The sequence below is a fragment of the Lampetra planeri genome, chromosome 6, assembly GCF_965212315.1.
Source record: "Lampetra planeri chromosome 6, kcLamPlan1.2.h2, whole genome shotgun sequence".
NCBI classification, from domain to species: Eukaryota; Metazoa; Chordata; class Hyperoartia; order Petromyzontiformes; family Petromyzontidae; genus Lampetra; species Lampetra planeri.
The window spans coordinates 3718320-3738733 of record NC_136112.1 but is presented as its reverse complement, the minus strand read 5'-3'; the positions used below and the strand labels follow the sequence as shown (position 1 = coordinate 3738733).

At 45.4% G+C, this 20414-nt stretch overlaps 1 protein-coding gene across 2 annotated transcripts; it reads left to right on the top strand.

Annotated features, from left to right (window-relative positions):
* The first annotated feature begins 1017 nt into the window (after nt 1-1017).
* Nucleotides 1018-18198, top strand: LOC144719420 (protein spinster homolog 1-like). 2 transcript variants are annotated; one of them, XM_078595319.1, is made up of 12 exons: nt 1018-1450; nt 3744-3809; nt 4594-4730; nt 5693-5844; nt 6357-6423; nt 9775-9917; nt 11629-11781; nt 12245-12440; nt 13120-13185; nt 13966-14064; nt 14997-15165; nt 16716-18198. In XM_078595319.1, the coding sequence occupies exons 1-12, from the start codon at nt 1126-1128 to the stop codon at nt 16793-16795; spliced, it is 1653 nt and encodes a 550-aa protein (XP_078451445.1). In that variant the 5' UTR covers nt 1018-1125; the 3' UTR covers nt 16796-18198. The 2 variants fall into 2 exon arrangements, with proteins under 2 accessions (XP_078451445.1, XP_078451444.1); XM_078595318.1 differs by lacking the exon at nt 1018-1450 and adding an exon at nt 2357-2480.
* Nucleotides 18199-20414: the final 2216 nt, after the last annotated feature.

The window sequence follows — 20414 nt, the reverse complement described above, 5'->3', positions numbered from 1 at the left end:
TTTATATTTTTTGCTGATTTCCTTTTTTGTGCTGATTGTTGTGGTTACCCTCTTACTTGTGCTTGCTTCGGTTCTCGAAATAGAAGGGGAGAGGCAAACAACTTTAAATAAAACAATGTTAGTTTAATTCTTTATTTTTAAGTCACCCTAAGTTAATAGAAGTTAATAATTCGTTTTCAAAGAATACTTTTAGAATTAAGCCTATCGTCACAAGGTTTTCTCTAGCGAACAATCACAACCAACCCAATCACTCAATAAAAAACGCATTCGTCAGCAACACTACCTTTAAATGAGAGTACTGCATATAATTAGCAACGTTTCGGGCAATGCCCCTTCTTTATAGTAAATAGAGAGGCAAGAGAGGTAAGAGAGATCACAAATAGGCCTCCGTTTGCTCTAATCACCCCATCTCTGGCCTGATTGTTGTGAAGGGCCATTGCCCAAAACGTCGCCTATCATATACTTTATATTTTTTAAAGGCAGTGTTATTGACGAATGTACTGTCCAGTATTGAATTTTTTTGTTATTTGTGATTGTCCACCATTGCCAACACTGTATCACCAATTCAGAATATGCGTTTATACTGGAAGGAATCCGATTAGCTATAAAGATATTTTCCCACCGATATCCAGTAATCAATCAAAAGCGCGTGTCTCCGCTTTATGGGTCAGGTCGCACTTGCAAAAGTGGGGAATTCGTTTTTTGTTGTTGTCGGTGCGTGGCTCAATCATTGTACAGCTTCTCCATTTGCAAGCGGAACAACAAAAAGGACCCCATCCCGTGTCTCAACTCACCACGAAAACAGAAGTCCAATCGTCATCTCACACCTCTGAAAAAAACCACAACACCAAATTAAACAACGGGTCATTTGACAAACCCCACCCGTTGCCCTCCCACCCCCCCACCCACTGATGTACCACCCGTGAGCCACCAGTCGGTACGAATTCCACATTCACGTGGCAGGGCCAAGTCCATCCAAACCCCACAGCAGCAGCAACAACAACAGCCGCATTACGTGCCCCCCCCCCTCAGCCCCCACCCCCCTCACATGACTGCCGCCTCCAGCGCGGATCGCTCCTTCCTCTCTCTCCATCACCACCACCACCGCGACAAACATCGGCGCTCATGAGCGGCAGGGACACCAGCAGGCCTACGATGAAGGCGGCGGACGACGTGGGCGACGAGGAGGTGGAGGGCGATGGAGGACGAGGAGGGGAATACGAACGACAGCGGCTGAGCGGAGGCCGCCAAAGCCCCGACCTTGCCTGGATGCGGTGCCCGGAAACGGTGGACGGAGGCGGCGGAGGCGGAGGCGGCGAGCCGCTCGAGGCCTCGCTCCCCCGAGATGTTCACACCGTGACGGGGGTGTCCAGGCACCGCTCGCTCGCCGTGGTGATCATCCTCTTCTACGTCAACCTGCTCAACTACATGGACCGCTTCACGGTGGCCGGTGCGAGGCTGTTGAGAGAGAGGGAGCGAGGGACCATCGTTTGTCTGGCGTGGGGTCGGTGGTGATGGTGGGGGTCCTGCGGGTCTCTGTTGTTTGTTGTTTTTTTGTTGCGCCTCTAACCAGGTTCCCTCTCGTGTGCACTCGCGTGCCTCACGGGGTCTCTCGTGGCCAGGCTCTTTGGTGTTGCTGGACGGTGCTGGGTGTCCTGGCTGCGTCCCGTGTTTATCCGCTGTTGCTCTCCTACCCATCCCCCTCCCCCCGCCTTGGCTGTCATCCTTATACCGTGGTGTTCCTTGGCCGTCCCTTCTTTGTGTGTGTCCGAGTTTCTTGTTGGTCTCCCAATGTCTCGCGGTGTTCCTCAACAACCCCCTGGTGTTCTGGTTTTTCCTGGTATCCTTGTGCCCTTCGACCTTCAACGATTACTCTACGTACCACAGTTGTTTCTCGGTGTCCACTTGTAACAACCCCTGTTGTGTAACCCCCCTACCCACCCACCCGTGTTCCTCTCGGCATCCCCTGGACACGAGCCGGTGGCTCTCCGTATTCACCCCTTCTGTGTCTCCCTGGTTGCCCTCCCATCCTGTACCCCAGGTTGTCCGTGGTTCAATTGGCGGTGCCCCGTACGTCCCCCTGTCCCCTTGGTGTCCACGCGTCTCGTTTTTTGCAGCGCGCACCCGCTTATGCCTCGGTGTCCCGGTGGTCCATCGTCTGTCCTTGCCAACTCACCCTCCCATTCGTGCTGTCTGTGTACATCACCTCGTGGTGCGGTGTTTCTAACGTGGGTGTAGAGGTGGGGGGGGCAATTTCGCAGATAAGACATCGTCCGTGTGGGGGGCCGCCACGCAATTGAATCCATCGTGGGGTTTGACAGCAGTACGATGATGATGATGGTGGGTGTTTTCCACTATTTGTGTGTTGTCAGGAGCCCCGCTGAAGCCCAACCTAGTGCCTAGGTGACCCACAATCTCAGCTTCTCTGCGCAAAGCTTCGGCGTTCTGCAGTGGTTCCACCTGGTCAGGAATTTGGTTAGGTCCGTCCTTCATTCGCCAAGGCTTCACGATACCGTTAACTCGGAGTTACGAATTTGGAAGGAGAAAGTAATAAACACAGTTGACACACTGAGTGAGGAGGCCCTTCCTCCAGCAATGGCTTTAGAAAAGGATTGTGCATGTAATTTACACATGCTCTCTCGTATTTGCATATTTGCACACATGTTGTAGATATCTCTTAGGTTTGCTATTTAAAGTGATATTGGGGCAAAACAGAAATGTTTTATGCAACCCACCAGACTATGTAGAATCTGCATCCGTAGAATCAAAGACCCATCATTTACTTACAAAGACGTAATATAATATACCATTGCTTCAGTGATTGGGCCTTCTGACATAAGAGGTTACACATGCACTCTGAAGAGGTTTTATATATATAAACATTGGCATTTTTGAACAAGGGACTGTAACGTTAGCATAGTGCCTATATTTTGTTATATGGCAGTGGTAAATACAAATTCAGCGAGCGCGATGTCACACATGTGCACTATCGACCCAGGCCACGAAACAGTTTGAATTTGACCGTTGACCCTGGTTGCATGTCAACCCTGTCGAACGTCACTTGGTGTAGGCAAATGTGGTGATCCGTGAAACCCTCCAGGGACCCGACCCATCCACCAACTCACAAGGACCAGCGTGGTGAAATATGGTCAAACAACCCCCATGATTAATGCGATATGGAAAGGCCCTCATCCACCAGTCAATTTACAAAGGGCTTTATCTAACATTAACAAGAATGATCATGGCCAAAGCTGTCGATGCCACTAAATATAATTACTGTGTACTCTACATTATTGTACAATATATTTAGAAAATATAATGCTTCGTTTTATGTGTGTAAATTGCCATACCGCTAGATTCTATGAACTAAGGTTTGTTTTGCAGGATAAATTTAGCAGTGCCACTTTGCTTACATTTCGCTGGCACCATGGCGGGTTACTTAATTATTGACACCTGTGCCTTTTCCTTGGCAAATGTCAAATGTCATGAGCTAGAACAATTTTCACTGTAAATTTATGTGCAAGCTCTTCAGCGGTTAACTATGACGTTCCTCCTAAAATTGCTTTACGTAGTTCAAACTCACGTGACTTGCCTCTGGATATGGGATGTTCATCAGGAGCATTGGTAATTACATTAATTTGAAATGCCTACATTTGCAAAATGAAACGTTCCTTGATTTTGATTTGACTGTTGTACTCTGCTTGTGGTGATGAGTCTGTGTGAATTGCGCTCCCTGTGCACAGGAATCCTTGTGCAGATTCAAAATTACTTCTCCATCGACAACACCATGTCCGGATTACTCACTACAGGTGAGAACGGTGCACTGGATAATCTTACATGTTCAAACTCGCTTGTAAGAAAAAATTGCACGAAGTGGAATAATATGGGCATGTCCATACACGTGTTATTAATTTTTTTGGGGGAAAAAATCAAATAGCAGTTTTTAACTGCGTTGTTGAAATTTTGGCACCACATTCCATACATACATCCTTAATTTGTGTTTCTACCAACAATTGTTTGAGTTTTCTTCAACAACACGTAACAAGATGGCGTACACCTGGGACTCAAATCTGGATCTGATGTGGTGTTGCCAATGCCATGGCGGGTCTGATGGAGGTTTATCGGGTTGAAACTCACGATACAAATGTTCACAATTCCAAGGGTATTTGCATGTAGTTTTTTTTTTATCGACCTAGCTGAAACGAGTAAATATAATTAGTTAATGGATACCCTATATGTTAATGCAATGTGTGTAATGGCTCAACACGAGCCAGTAATATTTTTTTACCTTTTTAAATAATGCACCAGCTGCAGTTTTGCATGGCATGTGGTTTTCCTTATACAGGTATTTCCTTTCACACAAAGGCGCAGTACTGTATTGTACTGCAATGGAGCTCGTCAAAGGTTAACAGCAGACTCGTGCAAGGCTATTGTCAACAACAGTTATCACAGTTTGGTTGAAGTTCATGATCGAGTAGATAAAGTGGTTGGTATGTGTGCCAAATGACATGTATCATTGTTGACATTGTATTGGACATTTTAGTGTAGCTGATATTTTGTAGCAGTCACATGCCACTTTTTACTCGTTTGCAGTGTTCATCTGCAGCTACATGTTGCTGGCACCGATCTTCGGTTATTTGGGCGATCGTTTCAATCGGAAGTTGATCATGTCGGTAGGGATCACGGTGTGGTCCGTCACCACGCTGGGAAGCTCCTTCATTCCAAAGGAGGTGAGCACTCTTGCAACAAGATGGCCCCCCACTGTCTTTCCTTGGATTTTCTGTTTGCACATAGTCACTTTAAGATGTTTTCTTGTTCTTGTTTTTTGTTTGTTGCGGTTGCACCCGATTCAAGAGCCGAATGGCTCACAGGGCTATACCTAATAAATGAACTTTGAACTTTGAACCGATGGACATGGCTTGCAAGACATTACCCCCGGGGTAATCAGGAGGGGGAGTCGAGCGGGTGGCTCATTAAAACAACTAGAGCTCAGATAATGTAACAACATTCATGCATTCACTCATACATCTATAACACGCACACATTTCACGTCAAAAGGACATTCAGAAGGCATGGGAGAAGACATTTGAGAGATGAAGCTCAGATTCTGACAAAAGGATGACACCCAGCGCCGACGAGCGCAGTGAGAGAGGGAGTGAATTCCAGACGACTGGGGCCGCGACAGAGAACCGCCGTTCGAGCGACGGGCTCTTTGATGAGGCCACTTGAGGCAGACCGAAGGTTGCGAGGTGGAACGTACGATGAGATGGCGTAAGCTAAAGAGGTCAGTTGCTTTTGTAATGCACCCATAACGTAAGAAAAGTCTCGGTGAGAAAACCCATACGTACAAGGTGGAAAACTAAACTCTGCAAGAAGCTGGGTCATTAACGTTACGGACCTTCGTCACAGTAGTCACGGTTGACAGTTTGTGAATGCCAGCGATTGCCTAGCGTGTCAGAACATTTATGTTTATATGTATGCATTTTTACACGTGAAGCTGCACGAGTATAAATTTTGAAGTGGTTTGTCAGTGAAATATTATCCATAAAAAATATGAATGTTAAATTTAGGAATGATGCAAATAATATTCTCACAGCTATCTTAACAAGCATCACGATTGTCTGACTGTAGTGTATTTGTGCATTCCAGTTGTGTAGCCTGTGTTCTTTGTTGTGTGCGTTTGTTCCTAAAGAACTTCTGGGCATTCCTCCTGATGCGGGGACTGGTGGGCATAGGCGAGGCGAGCTACTCCACCATCGCTCCGACAATCATCGCCGACCTCTACACGCGCGACAAGCGTACCCGCATGCTCTCCATCTTTTACTTCGCAATCCCCGTGGGCAGGCAAGATTGATCCCCTCCCTAGTCCTGTTCACAGCTTCTTCTGACTCGTGATGCATGCCAACTTTGTCTCTCTCCCAATCTGTCTTTCTCCAAAATACTTATTTTTTATTCTCCAGCTATTATTTTTCACCAAAATTAAGTGTCGTCGATATTATCATCAATTCAATCCACACGCTGGGGGCGAAGGCCTCTCGAAGCAAGTCACCATTTCAGAGTCCTGTGATGCATAAATGAATCTAGCACCTGCACAGGAGGGGATTTTGCCACTGCATCTCAGTGGTGGAAGTTCTTTCGGGCGCGTACCCTCCTTTGGCCGTGATTCCATCATTCGTCTTTTAGGGTCACGTTTGAATTTTGAGAGACACGTTTTTGTCCGTAAGCTACTTTGGCAGAAAGCTCCAGGCAATGGGTCCAGTGACAGAGAAAGCGCAATTAAGTAAAAGCCTTTGCCTTATGGAATTGTATAACTTTGCTGTTATGGAATTATAATCATGTGCCGTTTTCTTTTTCAGCGGACTGGGCTATATTCTCGGTGCAAACTTGGCGCAATTGACGGGCAATTGGCAGTGGGGACTGAGGGTGAGACTTTTTCATCGTTTCCATAAAACGCGGTACCGTTTAAAATAGCGCCACGCCTGCAAACACAGTTACACTGTCATATACACACACTTGGATGAACAACATTGTCAGTATTCTTAGGTTTTTTCGGTAAAGTCACGTAGGTAATGCAGCAGTCGTGCCGTGACGGTTCCACCTGAAGACGGAAGCTTGTGTTGCCTCCAAAACGTCGTGATTTTTATTTTATTCTTATTTTACTTTTATAAATTTTAATTTTTTACCTACGTGACTTTTACCGAAAAAACCTAAGAATATGAATCCTTGCAGTCACGAAAGCTTCAAATCCAGAACATTGTCAGTGTGTACAAAAAAAACATTCAAAGACGAATTAATTATTTGAGCATACTGTGTTGGCAGTGGTGCAACAACAAAAAACTGTACACATTCGTCAATAACACTGCCTTAAAAAGGAACAATATGAAATAGGTGACGTTTTGGGCAATGGTCCTTCTTAGGATATATAGAGAGGATAAGAGTTGAAAACTATTGAACACTTTGGGGGACTTTACTTTTCACTGTTTAAATGCAAGCTGGGAAGGCAGTATGTGGGCAAACTTTTCCCCATGTGCAATTATACACTGTGTAACAAAAACATTATTTTTTTTGTTCCTGGGTAGAAAGTGTTATTTTATAATTGCTTATGCCTCAAAAGTACAGAAAATGGCTGTTATTCCCCACCAACTTTGCTTTTGTGACCAGGGCAGTGATATTTAGAAATGTACTTTTTGTCAATAAGAAAACGTGTGCATTTGTGTCATTCATTCACATAAAGTCCTGTTCACAAACGCAACGTTTGTGGGGAATAATAGCCATTTCCTATACTTGAGGCATAAGCAATTAGAAAATAACACTTACTACCCAGGAACAAAAATCGTGTTACATAGTGTTATTATAGAGATAAATCTGGTAACAGTTGCTCAAAATATTTATTGTGTTTTATTTTTATTATTTTATTACTTCCCTTCTACGTGACTTTACCGAAAGAACCAAGGAGACAAAATAGTATAATCATTCACTGGCTTTGAAATTTATAAATATAAATCCTCTGCTTGTTATACGAGTAAAAATGGTATGGAATATTGTATTTGTTAAAATATATTATTAACAACATATATCCCACTCAAGGTCAACATATATATTGAAGTTTGTAAAAAAAATCATTAAAAACACGTGAATAAGTAGAAGAAATATATTCCTACAAGGAGAATGAGTTCAATGGAAACCCAAATGGAAGTGAAAATATATCAAGATATCAAATAAGGCATGTTAAGATTAATCTCCTAACCATTCAATGAATTCACGATTCAGGGTTGTAATTTCTCTCCTTTTTACCATTTGCCTCGTATTTCCTTTCATTTTGTTTGTGCAGGTTTTTATCGAGGCAAAAATGTCATGCCATGAATTAGCATAAATCATAAATGAGTTCTTGCGCACAATTCCATGCATGTACAAGCACAAGAAAATATCATCTTTCCACTCCAGCGTGTAGCCAGTTCATTCAATGTAAACTCCTCTGTGCCGTCTTAACCTCCCAGCTATCAATTTTCCTCCACCACTTTACAGTCCTCGCCTCCATCTTCCATGTCGTTAACATTTCAGTCCATCTCTCTTGGACAGGCACCCCACCTGATTTAGACAAGTCAACAACTCAGAGGTGCGGTGCCAAGCTCAGGGCTGCTCGAAAGCCTGACCAAACAGATTGACTTTCAAAAAACATCTAAAGGCCTGAATGCATTTGATGTTGCAGATGCGCATAGAGATGTAGAGAGTTCCACGCAGAGGAGGCAACAGCAGAGGATCTTTCAATAAATCGCTCTTCCCTGTACCAATTTTAATTCCATAATAACGAATTTCCGCATGTCCAGATGTGAATGCAGACCCTTTTCTTCTTGTAGCATAACACTACTGTCACTGCTCAAAGATAATTGTAAAGAATCGGAGCATAATTTGAAAAGGCGTTGAAGGCTAGCTGAGAACAATGTACATTCAGAAGTCAATTGCTGCTAGACAGTTACTGTAAGGCAAGTAATGGAGTATTGTTTGGAACGTGCAAAGGATCTGGCTTCAACTTTTATTGACATGTAAAAGGCTTACCATAGTGGGATTCAACATGCAAGAGGAATTAGAGAATGGCATGCATTAAATAATTAATAGCTGTGCTAATACAACAATCAAGATGTCAGGGGTTCAACTCTGTGGACTTAAAGGGAGTTCCCCATCGCCCCTGTTTTTCACAAGGGCTGAAATTTGGAATAGTGTAAGAGGAGAGTTTAATTTGTTAGGCAAGTGTTTACACAGCTCACCAAGCCCTGAGCCTGCCGCATGTGGCAGTGCATCATCACAGGCCTCGCCAGCCTGAAAATAGCAACTAGCCATGGAGGGCCAAGCAGGTGGGGAGCCGCCCATGGTTGGACTCTTAAGCACGTGGGGTATACTGCACCCCTGTGAGCCCCCCCCCCATCCAGCCATCTCAGATGCTAGGGGGATGTGTAAACACGGTTATATTCAGCAATTAAATGGATATACCGCACTTCCTGTGGTGGTACATCAATCAATCAAACTTTAGTATTCGTGCAAAAAAATGCAATAGTTTTTTACAGGCATGAATAATAAAAGTTAAATTGTAGGCAAAATTTAATCACGAAACAAATTTCTAGCAAAGGCATAATAAAAGTAACACATTAAGAAAATCTTAATTAAAAGCAAGTTTAAAAAATTACGTTTTTAGATTTATTTTAAAAGTGCTTCATGATTCTGAAGCCCTCGGATCCCCTGGCAGGCTGTTCCACAGGCGAGGGACCGTCTACACTAAAAGCCGCTTCCTCCCTAGGGTTTAGTCCCTGACCTTTGGGACGACTAAAAGACCAGTACCAGAGGATCTGAGGGATCTTGTCGGTTCATATCTTAAAAGCATGGAAGACATGTATACAGGTGGCAAACCATACAACGACTTAAAAACCAATGGAATAATTTTTTGTTTAAATAAATTATTTGACTGACTGGCAGCCAGTGTAAGGATCGTAAAATGGGTGTTATGCAAGTGCTCTCTGGTTTTCATCAGAACACGTACCGCTGCATTCCGAATTAGTTGCAGTTTACTTATTCATTTCTTCGGAAGACCAGAAGAGCATGACAGTACATCGTGCGGCAGGGGGAACCCCCTGGTGGCAACCGTCCCCGCGCGGCGTGAGTTGATTGCAGCAGCAGCCTGCAATGTTGCCCTGTGATTTCACAATTAAATGTGTGCAATTGATCACATTTGGATTATGACATTTGCCTTACTGGGTCCTTGCCTGTCTGCCTATGTACCAGGTGACCCCAGTTCTGGGCGTGTTCGCGGTGCTGCTCATCTTTTTCGTGGTTCCCGAGCCCCCGAGGGGCGCCATCGAGCAGGAAACGGGCGTACATCTGTCAAGAACCAGCTGGCTCACCGACCTCAAGTCCCTGGCACGCAAGTAAGGGGGGGGTGCGCCGCCTTTTCATGCACGCGCCGCTTTGCCTTGCGCCTGTTTCTCATTCATCTGAAGGCACCAGAAGGCGGCAGCTTATGCTGGGATGTGAATATGCGGCGGCAAATGGAGACTCTGGGTCCACCTGGATTTCCGCCTTTGTCTTGAGATTTCATTTTGCCAAGCCTGGTGTTTCGTTCATACTCGTGAAGCCGTACAAAGTTACGGTTATGTGTACCGTTTCGCCGATTCCACCAACGGTACATAAATTGCGTGGTTGTACAGTAGATTGTAAAATTGTCGTATATGTAACGGTATGCCCTGCTGCTTTCAACTTTCAGAACGCTTTCGAATTTAACCAACATTTTGGTGCAGAAATATATTTTTAAATAATTAATGGCATTAGACTGATTAAAAGGTAGTGGGGCACAACTTTTTTTTTTATCTGTGGAGCACTGTCAACCCCAAACGAATATTTGTGGTCTACCACACTGGAAAAAATGTGTTTGTTTTCTGAGAAGAAAAAAAATTATCATCTGCAACATTTCCACGGACCACTTTCCATGGCCTTGGGGCCCACCTGTGGAACGTGGACCACAACAGGTAGAGAATGACTGCATTATAGAAATACGCAACTCAAAAAGCTAATAGCTCTTATCTTGTCGATGAATAAGCAAGCGGTGTATTCCAGGCTGGCCAACAGAAAATTTGAGGCATATTGTATAAGATGACTTTCAGGTGCACATACGAATGCTGCTAAAGCACTTTAGTGACATTGATGTATAAAATGTATGGCAGTAACATTGCAGCAGGGTAGCATTTGAGTGCTATGTGGTGTGCCTGGCAACTTCAAATGTTTTATTTCACGATCGTTAACACTATCATTCAGCCATGAACAGTCTTGGTAAATGTATCAACAGGAACTCTGTTTTTATTTTTGGGTTGCATCTACCTTTAAACCAGGGTTCTTCATCTGGGGGCCTGCAGGTCAGATGTGCTCTTGAACTAATCCACAAAGAGACATGGCTCCTAAGACATCAATACAGATTAGTGGGATAAAGGGAGAGAGATCAGAGAAACAAGGAGGTATGCATTTAGCGATCACCTGTTCCAGACATTGACAGAGGCCATGCGATGTCAGTTTGTACATGTGACATGATGTCACGTGGCTTACCAGCACACGCTAATGTTTTTGTGGCCTGCCGGAAAATATTTGTTAAAAATCCCTGCTGTATACAATTTCACGTTTCAGCTACAACAGCACAAACACTTTGTTGTGAAGGGCCTAACGCAGGAGATCCCTGGATTTGGTCTTCCACGAAGCTCATTGTCCACCCTAAACCGTATCCACTGCAAAACTTGACGGATGCAGATACCCGATGAACAAATGGAATATGAAAAATTGTTCCAGTGTGCGACTGTGGTCATCCAGAACAGACCGTAACAACATATAACAACGCAATGCCCAATCCGCAACTAAAAAGGATACATCACAGGAATACTCCGCTGCTCCTGATGCGGTTATCTGGCTTGACCACCTGCATGTGAAATTGAAGTTGTTGCTCTGCATCCACATCAACCATACGAAAGAAGCATCCCACAAATAATCTTTGTAAAGTGACCAATTGTATCGTTGCTCGGGCAGCCAGAAACTCCACCTTCATTTCCGGTGTTCTGCGGATCCTCACCCAAACCTCCCGTTTCGTTTCCACCACAGCCAGAGCTTACTGTGGTCGTCGCTGGGATTCACGAGCGTGTCGTTCGTGACGGGCGCGCTCGCCCTCTGGTCGCCCGAGTTCCTGTCCTTGGCCGAGGTGGTGCAGGGCCGGCTCAGACCCTGCGTCACAGAGCCCTGTGAAGGATACAGCCAGTGAGCGACATGCGTGTGCACGCACACTCACACAGCACACAGTCCATCATGTTAGACTATTGATCCTTTAGAGTGTGCCTCCTAATTACACTCGCGACACCCGCGTAGAGTCACGGTGTGAACATTGATTGTTTAAGATTCTTTATTACAAATTACATGGTAATCTTATGTTTAGACGAATGGGGCAGGAGAACAAAAAAACTGTACTAACGAAACGGAATGAATAAAAAAAGAAAACATGATCAACGTTACAAACCAGAACTAAAATCTAACTTATCTTGAATCAAAATCAAACGGTGACATTTCATCAAATCGCTGTTGGGACCGAATGACCACATGTCCACAACAGCTTGCCAAGACAAAGTTGTTTCACCGAAACACTTTGCACCTTGCGTCATTGCGGCTGCGTTGTAGACTCGCTTACACTGCCCCGTCTTTTGTCCGTCGCCCCACCCGCCCGCAGGGTCAGCCTGATATTTGGAATCCTGACGTGCGTGTCGGGTTTTATCGGTGTGGGAGTGGGCGCCGAGATCGCCCGTCGCTACAAGAAGTACAACGCACGCGCCGACCCGCTCGTGTGCGCCTTCGGGCTGCTGAGCTCCGCCCCGTTCCTCTTCCTGTCGCTCGTCACGGCTGAAAGCAACACGACCGTCACATACGTACGCGCCACGCACTCCAGAGCGCCACCTGGATTTTTCGCGGCCCCTTTATGTGACGAACAACAACAAAATTGACATTTGTCAATAACACCGCCGATTCTGGTCTACTCGTTATTCCAAAGAGCAGACCTTGTTCGATGGGAGACGGAGATTTTTGCAGTCTGGAATTCCCTTCCTATGTCCATTAGGGAATCAGAGTGTTACATTTTTTAAAATCGCTTCTTTAAACTCACCTGTTTTTTAGTGCAGGCTTTCTCCGTAACTTAAGCTTTATGCAAGCGCTTTTAGGCCTTGTGTAAATTTCACTATAGAAAGCCGAATTTATTATTATTATCATCGGAGACGTTTTGAGCAATGGTCCTTTTTCATAGCATATGGTGCACTTTAATTTAAAACAAGGGCCATTTACAGTTACAGAGTTAGATTTCAATCTATTGCTGTGCTCCAATCTCCTGGCTGCCTCATAACCAAAGCCTATAATTGTTTTTTTTTTATTTTAAAGGGACTGCTATTGACAAATGTCGCTTTTTCTGTTCGTCAACCATGTACACCACTGCCAACGCAGCATCACCAAATCGTTTTAGCTTAGTAAGATTTGCAACTACTGTATTATGAAACATGTTACTTGCTAATTATTTTTTTTGTTCACCCAACACCCGGCTCCTGCAATCTTTTCCAGTTTTTCATTTTCTGCGGGGAGACGCTGCTGTGCCTCAACTGGGCCATCGTGGCAGACATCCTGCTGGTGAGTCCTTCCCTTGCACGTCGTCAGCGCCACGAATGTGCTGGTCACAAGGTTTCAAGAGTTAATTTTACACTGCCACAAATACATCGGAACATTAAATTCACTATTGCTCATTTTTTTTCTTGTGAGATTCTGAGTGTTTCTACTGTGAGGTTTACACCTGCTTGCGAGTAAATAAATAGTGCTCCGTATTGAGTGTTGCTGATAGTAATTGAATTCATCCAATAGAGTCACCGAGTCTCGAGATTTTTTTTGGGAGGGCCCTAAAATGGAATGTCCAGTCAATCTCATTCGTGAGGGAGGGAATCAAAGTATCGCAGAAACCCCACACACATGCAAGGTGATGACACGCAAAGGTCCGCACGCACAGATGGGTTCACGTACCATTTGACATCATGGCATCTCCAGGCCACCTCTCAACCCGAGCCTACAACACCTGGCATTCAGCACCAGTTTCCCAATATAGGTATTAACCAGACTAAATCCAGCTTAGCATCTGAGATTTGACAAAATTGGACTGCTTCAGGGAGATTTGGTTGTCGAGAGCTGACAAGCAGCAATATAAAAAAAGTTATTTTCACAAATTTCCACGGTCCACAAACCCCCATGCCCCCCAAAGTTAGGCGAGTAAGCCACCTCGCCCGGCAGGTGTAGAGATTTTTGGACCAACAGACGTCGCGGTTGTGGTGCACGGCAGCATACTGCGCCGGACCCACGGCAGTGCGTGCGCTGCGAGCTATTCACGGCGTATCCCTCCCCCCGCCTCCGCCGCGCGTGCAGTACGTGGTGATACCGACAAGACGCTCCACGGCCGAGTCCGTGCAGATCCTCATGTCGCACCTCCTCGGAGATGCCTTCTCCCCGTACCTCATCGGCAAGGTGTGGGCAACACACACGAGACACCTTCCACTCGCACCGCACACCCCCCCTCCAGCAAGCATGTTGGGGGGATGGACACTGCAGGTTAGTTCCCCACGTTTATTTAAATTGTGTTCTTCTTTCGTATGGATGACGACGTAGAGACAGAGCAACAGCTACAATTTCACATTCGGGTGGACAAGCCAGATAACTTGCGTCGGGAGCAGCGGGAGCGCATCGATGTGATGTCTTTGTATTTGTGCATCATCAGGCATTGCGTCGTTGTTCGGTCTGTTCTGGACGACTACAGTCGCGCACACTGGACAGTTTTTAATTTTCCATTTGTGTATCAGGCATCTGCCATGGTTTGTGCAGTGGTTTCGGTTTAGGGTGGACCAGGAGCTTCGTGGAAGTTCAAACCCAGGAATTGATGCAATGTTATTCAAAGTTGCGCACTTAATTATTTTTTTCCTATATGTTCTAATGACAATGAAGAATTTCAATTTACCAAGCAAAAGTGTTGTGCTGTGTTGTGGACGCATTTAATTTGCGTGTGTTAAAGACATCATGTTGACTGTTGGGAAAAGAACGTGGGCTTGGGTAGGAGAGGTGTCTTAAGATGGGGTAATGGCCGGTAGTCAAGACTAATCATGGAGTGGCAACGCAAGGAGGGTTAACACCCAAAAGGGACATAAACCACAGTGAATGGAGGAATGACATGAGCTTCTGTGCAGAAGCCGGGTGGATCAGTGCGTCGCGAGACCATGAGAAAGCTACGGTGTGGGGAGGCCTTCAATCAACAGTGGTTAGATCATAGCTAATGAAAAAAATGAGCTTCCGGGAAAACCATAACATTGTCAGCCATTTTAGATAATGGTGTAATGGTCAAAACTTGAGGCTTTGCTGGTGCTACATGGAAATAGCCACCATTTCTGTGCATGCGTTTTTACCAGATCTCGGACTCAATCAAGGGAGATCGAGACTCGTACCTGTGGCGGTTCTTGAGCCTGGAGTACGCGCTGCTCATCTGCGCCTTCGTGTGCGCTTTCGGGGGCGCCTGCTTCCTCAAGACAGCCACCGTCATCGAGCAGGACCGGGAGCGAGCGGAGATGATCGTCAGCGGTGAGGATGCGCAAGTGGAGGGGGGCCGTGCACACCTCCCCACATCCCCCTCCACGTAGGATTGAAAACCAACTTCTTTATTAGAACTGCTTTTTGTGTTTCGTTCGTTGGCTTCCTCCCCCGCACTTCCGTCCGGGCACGGTTGGCTACGTACGTGTGCGATAAAAGTTGTACACGCATACACGCGCATGTGTACGCTCTCGCGTGCTCCCGCACAAGGGTGGATACGCGGACAGTGGCGTAGCGAGCCAGTTGTTGTTGTTGTTGTAGGCGGTAACAACTGCTCCCTGGGGCCCGCAGGCCGAAAAGGTGTGGAGGGGAGGGGGGTGCGGGCTCAGGCGCCGGGCTACGAAAGGGGGAGCTTAGAGGGAGAGCTCCCAGGTTGTCCCCTGTACAAGGACCCCGTGCCGATCGTGCTATGCCACCGAGATCTGGCAAAATTGAAAGGGAAGCAATGCACACTGAAGAAACCTAAATTGTCAAACATGGCACGTCTCAATGCATCTGCATATCTAAAACAAAAAAAAAGCTTGAATGCCAAATGAAACACTCATATGTTGTACCAGATGTGCAGCGATGTAGATTCATTTATTTAAGTCGATTCATATGCTCACGGTAACGTGCCTTGAATCATGCATCTTAAGAATCTATTATTTAGGATGTATAATGCATATCGCTAATCTCATGTATAAATAATGCTCATGGTGTGAACAAAACAATGAAAAAAATCCAATATATACAAATAACGTGATCAAGACAAAAATAATGGATCCTTGCATGAAAATCAACTCCAATTCATTGAATGGCTGGGGAGTAGAATCATTACATGCCTGTATTGAACAACAAAAAATATGCCCACCATTCATTTCTGTGCACAGAAATGCGATCTTATTTAGCCGCTGCACACATCCAAATTGCACCGTGTTTATTCCTTGCTCGTTGCTTTGTTTCCACGTCTCGCCGTGTAAAAGCGACACCACCTTGGGTGACGGAGCTGTTACACGGCTACGAACGTGTTCCGATTTATTAGTTTTCGAATCACTCCCTCGCTCAAGACAAGTGCCAGCATGGAACCCATCCGACAATCACACAAACATCCACCACATGCCTGCACAAACCCATTAAACCTTGCGCGTACACGCATGTGAGCGCGTGTAGAAAAGGTGCCGTTCTCCTGTAACGCGATAGTTGCATTCGTGAAAGAACACCGCGTTACAATATATAATAAAGGGTAAAGCAGTACACGATGAGACGTGAGATGCGTATGCAGGCTGAGCAAAGACCGAGGTGCGTGGGTAGCATCGGGAAGCATCCAGCAGCATCCGGCCCTTGCCGCGATGCTACGCCGAGACAGCCGTACACGACTGCTTATATTCCGACTCATGCGATGAAGTCCTCCGTTCACTCAAATCGCGTTATATCCAATTCGCATGCACATTCATCACATATTGAATTTGTTTATGAAAACGACACGCGTTACAGGAGAACAAACTGTACATTCACTGAAACCACACTTCTCTCCAATGCCGCCCCCCCCCCCACCGAGACAGGCACGGCCACGGAGGAGGATCTTTTGCTGCCGCATGACGGCCGACCCAGGAGTGTGTACGTCAACGACATCTTGAGCTAACGGACGACCGAACCGTGCGAGGGGGAGCACACAGGGTGGAAAACTATGGGCCACCCAGGTGCCAGAGTTTGGGGGGGGGGACTCAAAACCAAGGCAATTTGTACAGAGACTGCATTATTGTTGTTTGCGACGGTGTTACCGAGATGTTTTTTTTCTCTTTTCCTCCGTCATCTCTTTGCATCAGTATCGGTTGTACAACATTTCAAACATGAAGTGCAATTTGTAAATGTTTTTTTTTTTTTAACAAAGCACAACACTCCTTAAAAAGGGTGAGGTTCTTAGTAAGTAAATAGGATTTACGCAAGACTCCATTAACTACTATTACGGGTCACCGTTTGACGCGTTTAATGTGAAGCTTGACATTCGTGTGATGGCAGGTGAGAGTGGCTCTTAACAGCATTAAATAGACCACCGCGTACTTGATGCCCCATACTGCCAACTTGGAGCATTTTTTTGCTCAAGGATTTGCTTAATTCACTGCAATACTAAAATTGTGTTTACAAATAAAAAAAAAAGTGGAATTTTAAATTACCACGTGAAATAATGGCCGGTCTACTTTTACCGGGAGATTTTACGAGATTAATTTTCTTTGGCACCATGCCAATTACGACCTCTTCAACGCTCACGGCTGCACTAAAGGTGCACACGAGATCCATCAGTAGCAGAGCATTAGGGGACGAGTTAATTCTGCATTCAAAAGATGTCAAGTTGACGTTAACCCCAGTGGCAAGCTGCTTTGCTCGTGAAAAAACGACCTTTGTAGGTGCAGGCACATCACGGCAACGGTTATCGCTCTGGGGGAAAAGGAAACATCTGCCATGCAGCCAGGAATAAAATCATCTAGTGGATAAGCTAGCATGTCAGACTGTACCGATGAGTACTTTACAGGATTTTAAAAAGGGCCTGCAGATTTAACTGTGCACTCGTAGACAAACGGTTTTAATGTTAGCATGTTAAGTTTTCATCCTTTTACCCCCTCCCAACCATTAAATGTTGCCCAAGTTGCCATTAAATTGCATTGGGCCAGGTGTAGCAACAACGGTAACGCAATGGATTTGCGCACAGCTTTAATTATACGGTCTTTACCGCAGTCGCTAACGAAGGAAAGGTAAGGTTACCCATTGCTGGAAACGCTCCAGGTAAGATGCTGTAATCACCAGTTTCCTTGCAGGGTTCACCATACATTGGAGCTTCACTACATTTCAACGCAATTCCTGAATCCATTGCCAGTGCCTTGAAAGACAGGCACACAGGCTACCCCGATTGCAATAATATTTGGCATTTGTAAGGATGTTGCCAAGTTTATTGACTTTAATATGTACGATGACTTGTTTTTTTATGTCAAGGTGTTATTGGTTTGAATGTATCACTGTAAATAAACTTGCAAGAACCTGTCAAAGTGAGCAGTATGTGCTGTGTGGTTTTTCTACATTTTTATAGAATGTAACTGCCTCATGTGGTAATGATCACCGTGGCTTTTGTTCCTTATTATAGTCGGGTGAGAACCCATTGTGGTCAAGAGTCCTTTTGCAAAGGAACATCTCGGTTCAAACGAAAGTGTCGATTTATAACCCTTTCCCGTTTTGAAACGTCTGCAAGTTGCAGGGTGGGGTCCCGTTCACTGCTGAATCTCGGAAACACGCAAGTGGTTAGCGTTAATTTTATTTCGAGAGTTATTGCACCGCTGTTTTTAAAGACATTGTACTCACTGCAGAGAACTGTAACGACATGACAGCAGCTGGCGCCAAACTGCCACGCTCCCTCCCGCATGGCATTGTGGGAGCCTCGGTACGTCTTCCGACCTGAAGACACGTACGTCGTGTACGTCACCGTACCAGAATCGGGAGGAAAAACTGATGACGTACAAGATGCTGACTGCAGGGATTCATCTTCTTCGCGAGGGGGTGCAGATATTTGTGGGATATACTTCGGGTGCAATGGGGTTTTCGTCGACGCAAACAATCAACCGGTTTAAAGAGGTCGAGCGAATCGCGTGGGTTTATTAGTAGAAGAATCTCCCCCCCCCCCCCCCCAAGTTTATTGTATGAATAAACATTGCTCCAATTGCAGCCTCAAATGATGCGGTCAGCAGAGGGCAGTGCAGGTACGTTCATGCCGCTCTCATCACAATATCTCTGCCCCTCCCCCCCGTCTTCACCAACCCGCAAGGTGAAGTATGGGGCCGTCCATAAATTACGTCATTCACCTAGGGGGGGTGGTCAGACATTTGTGACGATGTGTGACGAGGGGGGGGGGGTGAGAAATGTGACGTCACGTCAAAATGCGCAGCTTTAAATAAATATAAACACGTTCTACTTAAATAGACTTTTAAATAAATGTTTTTTCCTACAACATCAGAGTGCAGCGCCACATTATATAGGCACTACAATGACAATAGTTTAAGGCGATTTAAAGCAAGTTTTATGGTTTTTTGGGGGGGGGGGGCAGAGCTTTGTGACGTCATATTTGAGGGCGGGGTTCTGACTTTTTGTGACGCCGTGTGACGAGCGGGGGGGGGTCAAGAATCGTCTAAAATCGCGTGACGTCTTCTTAGGGCTGTCAGACGCTGTCTTTCCGACAGACCTGTTCTTCACCTGAGGACGGCTGCTTGCGTTGTGGCCGAAACATCGTGAGAATTGTATTTTATTGTTTTATTTTATTATTTCCCTTCTACGTGACTTTACCGAAAGAACCAAGAAGATGAATCCCTGCAGTCACGTAAGCTTTAAATCGAAATTTATCGCGTGACGTCATTTATGGACGACCCCTATGGTCATATAAACCAACCACGATCCTGGGTGCTGTGGCGAGGCTCCTCATCCAGCGATGGTTTGACAAGAGCGGCTGTCAATATATTCGCTCAAGCTATGCGTGGAGCTTGGAGGAGCGGACGGAATGAGATGATAATTGTTTTTGTTACCCTTCTATCTGGCAACAAAACTGACACCTTTTTTTTACAAGGAATCATGTTTGCATAGACCACAATACCTGCAGCCATACTGCAAACAAAAAAAAACATAACTCTGATAATAGATGCACTGTCCTTGAAGTTGATTGGTCCACACCCGAGACAGCTTTCCTTAGAGCCTAGTCTCACATGGGTTGGACCAGATGACGCCAAAAGGTGTCAGTTTTTTTGGAAGATAAAAGGGTAAAAAAAACAATTATCATATTTTTTACTGGCAAATGAGGTTCCAATGGTGAGAATGAGAACACTCGAGCGACGCCCCAAGACTGTGTGACTTGAAATGCTTGCAATGTTTCCAGCAACGATGTTGGGACAGCCCGGGACACAGCGGGCTTGGTGTGTACCTAAGAGGCAGCCGATACCAACCACCCAACCAGTCCCATCCTATGGTCGGAGTGCATTTAGTTTATTCTAAACGACAATCCTTAAAAAAACAACATACGACATTTTAACCAACTTTCAAAGATCAAAGCTCACAATCAACGCAGTGCCACAGCTCCCTGCTCCCTAATTCTTTGGTTCTTTCGGTAAAGTGACGTAGATATAAAAATTATATCAAAAATCAAGTGGATAAAAATAATAAACACTAATGTAGACTGTGGCCAGGTTCTTAATCGGAGTTAGTGTACTGGCAGTCTATAATGTAGACTG

Excerpts from the sequence above, each read along its gene's own strand:
- LOC144719420 (XM_078595319.1), top strand. The coding sequence starts at position 1,126 with ATGAGCGGCAGGGACACCAGCAGGCCTACGATGAAGGCGGCGGACGAC. Across the intron at positions 4,731-5,692 it reads GCTCCTTCATTCCAAAGGAG|AACTTCTGGGCATTCCTCCT; the intron begins GTGAGCACTCTT and ends TTGTTCCTAAAG. Across the intron at positions 12,441-13,119 it reads GCAACACGACCGTCACATAC|TTTTTCATTTTCTGCGGGGA; the intron begins GTACGCGCCACG and ends AATCTTTTCCAG.